The sequence below is a fragment of the Asterias rubens genome, chromosome 10 (genome assembly GCF_902459465.1).
Source record: "Asterias rubens chromosome 10, eAstRub1.3, whole genome shotgun sequence".
Taxonomy (NCBI): Eukaryota; Metazoa; Echinodermata; class Asteroidea; order Forcipulatida; family Asteriidae; genus Asterias; species Asterias rubens.
Window position 1 is genome coordinate 2579464 of NC_047071.1, and position 5477 is coordinate 2584940.

Below are 5477 nucleotides of genomic sequence, written 5' to 3' on the forward strand. Positions count from 1 at the left end.
TGGACAGTTTGTGGTTGAAGTTGGAGACCAATATTACAAGTGACTCTGTGTGTGTGTGTGTATTAGAACTGCGATTTTCAAAATGGTGGTTCTGGAATAGCAAACTGGTATCTCATTTGATGGTAAACCGAATATTTCATTTCATGTGCTGTTTTCAACGGCAGGCTCTACCTGTGGGTAATAACTCCACAAACACAAACACTTAATGAACACAAACACTCATTTGTGAGCTGTTGATAATATAAACCAATAGATAGGAACGACCCCCTTTGAAGTAAATGTTGCTAAGGAAAAAATAAAAAATAAAAAAATTCAACCAAACTTCGAACCTGAGAAAGGCTTCAGGAATGCAGGCTTCTACAAGCACAATTCTGTTTTTTTTTATAAAATGTTTTTCTTGCAACTTCGTTGACCAACTGAACCCAAATTTTTGCACGTTTGTTATTATGCAATATGTTGGGATACACCAAATAAGGTTGCTGGTTTGATAATTACCAAGTTGCATATTCCAAATCATTGCGCACAAAATCATAAAATACAAATGCCCCCCCCCCCCCCCCCACCACCCCCAACGGTAGCTGAAGTGTGGCATATAAAGAACAGGATACTGGTATTTAGCAATGATTGCCAAAAATGTTCAACTCATGTTACTGCTTTTAATGAGACTGTTGCGCATAGACCAAAGCACCCATTGCGCACAAAAGCACAAAGTACAACCCCAAGGGTAGCTGAAGTGTGGCTTAATGCACAGTTTATGGAAATTGATACTTAGCAATATTGCCGAATAGTATATCAACTCTGGTTACTGCTTTTAATAAAACTGACATTGTTGCATAGTTGCGGACAAAAGAACAAAGTACAAATGCCCCCCTCCTAGGGTAATGATATGTGGCACTCTGCACATTTGATGGATATTATTTAGCAATGATTGGAGAAAACACCAACTCATGTTCTGACAAGTTGCATAGACCATGGAGGTAGAAGTGCATAGACCAAATCAACAACTTGCGCACGAAAGCACAAAGTACAAATGCCCCCTCCCAACAGTAGCTGAAGTGCGGCAACTGTATCTAACAAAAAAATATTGTCTGGAGTGTCTGCAAGCCCCCATCTCCTCGGTTCCCCACCTGGCAACCAGTCGGTTTGAAGCTCTTTGCGGCAATCAGAGGGGACGTGTACAGGGGACAAAAGGCGCCGCTTGCAGGTCTGACGTTCCAAAATGTCGGGACCATCGATCGTAAAACTGCATGAAAGATGCCCACATAGTGTTGTCAAGTATCTGGCGAAGCCATGTTGAAAAGTGGGGCTGCGTGTTACATCTGCAGCTCTATAGCTCCCTCAAGGAAAGAAACAAAAAAAACTCTGACTAGAAAAAAAAGATCGATATGCATCTAGCCATTAGCTACTGTGTCATAGTAAGATATTTCGGGTTTCTCTTGCTGTGATTGAACATGCGTGCTGTGCGTTTTACGTGCTCGTGCATCCTAATGACTTGCACTAATAAGAAACACTTGATGGAGCCCGCATGCCTGTGACTTATTTATATATTTTTTCACATTTCGAAAGAAAGAAAACCAAAGGAGAGAGTATGGTAATAAAGTGCATATGACCCCACTCCATCAGTGGGGTTCAACGAGCCTGGAAAAAGACCAGAGTTGTGTCACTCAAATTTGAGTCGATAAAACACGAAAAGGTTCCGAAGAACAGACTTGTTCTTAGACACACCTATAGACATTACAATGCAGTTCGTTCGTTTTCAAGTTAAACCCGGTAGTGGTTGAAGTCCATTATGTATAGTGTCAGTAGTCGGGGACATTGACGGGAAGGGGGCCTTAGTATAACGAACTTGTCCTCAATTGCATTGGTATAAAAACTGCAAAAACTTTGGGATTGTCAATGTCGCATATTATAGATACCGAAGAGAGAACCGACATTGACATCATATCACAGTGTGTAAAAGACACTGGACACAATTGGTTATTGTCAAAGACCAGTCTTCACAGTTGATGTTTCTTGACATATGCATAAAATCACCCGATACTCCACATTTCTGTTAGTAGTTAACCACAGCAAAGGGTCAACGAAAGTAGGTACTTATTCAACACCGATTACTAGCTCGTCTCCCATGTTACCATGACTGTAGGTAACTACCTAACACCATGACGTCTATAAAATAACAAACCTGTGAACATTTGAGCTCAATTGGTCGTCGGAGTTGCGAGATAACTATGAAAGAAAAAACACCCTTGTCACACGGAGCTGTGTGCTTTCAGATGCTTGATTTCGAGACCTCAAATTCTAAATCTGAGGTCTCGAAATCAAATTCGTGGAAAACTACTTCTTTCTCGAAAACTACGTCACTTCATAGAGAGCCGTTTCTCAGAATGTTTAATACTATTAACCTCTCCCCATTACTCGTTACCAAGTGAGGTTCTATGCTAATAACTGTTTAGAGTAATTACCAATAGTATCCACTGCCTTTAAAATAACACTAAGGTAAAAACAAGTTGCAGAAATGTACGTTATTTTAACACCTGTGGAACACCAATGGTTTCAGTTTTAACACCCCCGTTTTTGCAGTGCAGTTCAGGTCATCCGAGGTTCCAAGCTTGCCTTGATGGAAGGCTAATAGCACCCTGGATTAATGACGTTTGGAAAGGCCGGTCGTGATTTATTTCACCTCATTATTTATTTATTTATTTATTGTTTTTGTTTGTAACCAATACAGGATGGAGAGATTACCCGCTCAAACACAATCTTCTCCGTGTGGATTGCACCCAGAAGGCGACTGAACATGCGCGGCTGACGTCAACGACAACCGACCAATTACAGACCGTGACGTATGGAGCCAGTGCCCTCAATCTTCACAAACCGCACCTGACTGTACGGGCACCAGTTGTTGTTTTACGGGTTTAACAGAGAGCATGTGCGTTCATCGAGCTGCGTATGCGGACTGGCTGCGTAGCAGGCCTCATCGATTCTAATCGCTGGTTAAATTTTTCAGGCGCCAAGTGCGGAGACTGATTTGTTGGAAAGTGCCTCGTAACACTCACACGTATCTCAAAGCGACAGAGGACAACTGTCTTAGACACTCTGTCTCTACGGAGGGGAACTTAGCTCCACCAAGTCTTCGGAAAGAGGACTTTCTTGATTATCAGTGAGCTTTGGATGTTGTTGCGGTTCGACCATGGATGACGTGTATAACTACAGCACAACACCGTTGTACACGGAGTCAAGTGGGGATGAAAAGGAAATATACGGACACGATGATAACGTACGCACAATCGTTATATCCATCATCTTCGTTGTAACCGTCATCGGTAACGTGCTAGTACTCTCGTGGTTGTTCGTGCATCGTCGAGAGCGCACGAGAATCCACGTGTACATGACATTTCTGGCACTCTCTGATCTTTCGGTCGCCATGATACCGTTGATGTGCTCGCTGATCATGACGCTTAAGGGGAACGTGTGGAGTAGCACCGACGCTGCGTGCCGGGTCCGGATGCTGCTGGAGAGCATGGCACTCATGGCGTCTAGCAACATGGTGGTGGCAATCTCCGTGGACCGTTACCACTCAGTCATGTTCCCCCTGAGAAGACAGCTCTCAGAGTTAAGAGTCATCCCGATCGCATACACCATGGCGCTCCTGCTGTCCCTACCCCAACTCCACGTGTTCCGGAAGGACAGCGTCAACGGCACCTACCGCTGCAAGACGATCTTCAAAACTGGACATGACCCTTACCGCCAGGCGTACTTAGCATACATCGCCGTTGTAGTGTTCATTGTTCCGTTCGTCGTTATAAGCGGTGCCTATCTGTGCATAGTAGCTAAACTCTATAGTGACGGTAAGAACTTGTTCCAGAGTAACTGGAAGAAGTCGACCCGCTGGAGGACGCTGAAGATGACATTCGTCATCATCGGCGCCTACGTCGTCTGCAATCTACCCTATTTTACCATAGAGCTGATCAGAGCTGTAGCGGGGACATCGGTGAATATTGTAGCCTATAGCATCTTGAGCGTCTTTGCGCCGTGCAGCAGCGCGTCCAACCCGTACACATTCCTTTTCTTTAACGCCTGCAGGACTAAGAGGACCCGAAAACAGGGGCAGGGCACGACGACACAGACCGCCGTGCTGGAACAGTCCACGTCCCCGAGGAATACCCGGGATGCACGACCGGGTGACTGTGCTTACAAGCCCTCCAAATCGCCCGTTAAGACTGCTATATGACATGAGAAGTCCGGGTCCCGCTCACCTGTTGTTGCCGATGATATCATCGAAATGGAACCAAGAGCGGATACGGTGTCAAGCTGAGAGAGCTCAGTTTTGAATGACTTCTGCGGGGTCTTTTAAAGAAATGGAAGATCATTGTAAAATATACAAAAATAATTGATCATTGTAAAGTATAACAAAATTGTGTGTTGTGATAATCTGCTTTTGAGATTTCCCTTAGACCATTCAAATATTATTATCAAGGGTGTCAGTGGCCTTTGGTATCCAGATCTTTGGAAAGTCATTTGAGTATTCGTGGTGTATGATGCTCATTGTTATGATATTGTATTGTGCACGTCATTATAAACACTTCTATTTACAAAACAAATGTATGTTTGAAAATAAAAATATTTTGGGTTAATGTATAACTGTTGTCTTTCTGAACAAATTTGAATAGTGGATATATCTTAAACTATCAATAATGTTTTGATGGGTATGTAGCAAAGCAGACATATTTTATGTCAATGTGCGACTGTTAGACCACCACACGTGTGAAGTAGTTTTTGTGTTACACGTTTGGTAAACTGACCCTTAAAGGCAGTGGACACTATTGGTAATTACCAAAGAGGGAGCCGTTTATCACAATGTGTTATACTATCAACAGCTCCCCATTACTCGTTACCAAGTAAGGTTTTATGCTAATAATTATTTTGACTAATTACCAATAGAGTACACTGCCTTTAAAAAACAATTTATTATACGGAAGTGTGTTAGTCCACATAGTGTTCAAAGGTCCCTACATCGTGTGGAACTTTGTTTGTTCTTGGGTCCACACTTCCTACGTAACTCTGAAAAAAACACTTAAGTTAAGTTTGTTGGGGTTGTGCTAATGTTGCTCTATCATTACTTTTCTAAAGAATTCTTCTGTGGGTCCAAATTGACCACTGTCCATAATTCCATCCATCGGTGACAAACCCCACACTGGCCCGTGCGTAATAGCCCACACAAACATAATTCAAATAGACAAACAAAAATCGGTAGAAATAGCTGATTTACTTTCCCAATCTGCTGCTCAGTATGCCATGCAATAGTCCGAATATGGCTCTGACCAATAGCTACATCAATAGCATTGAAGGAAACATAAATAATTCATAAGCTACTGCGGAACTCATCAAATCGGACCCGTCCTTAAAGAGATGCGTGTTGTTTTGTAGCTCAAATAGTATATTCATTTGAAAACCAATGTGTATTATGCAAACCTAATCAG

The 5477-nt window shown here is 42.7% G+C and overlaps 1 protein-coding gene across 1 annotated transcript; it reads left to right on the plus strand.

Moving 5' to 3' along the window:
* The first annotated feature begins 2732 nt into the window (after positions 1-2732).
* On the plus strand, positions 2733-4839 carry LOC117295894 (vasopressin V1b receptor-like). The gene has a single exon (XM_033778680.1). It carries the CDS (start codon positions 3188-3190, stop codon positions 4226-4228), a length of 1041 nt encoding a protein of 346 aa, XP_033634571.1. The 5' UTR covers positions 2733-3187; the 3' UTR covers positions 4229-4839.
* The last annotated feature ends 638 nt before the right edge of the window (positions 4840-5477 follow it).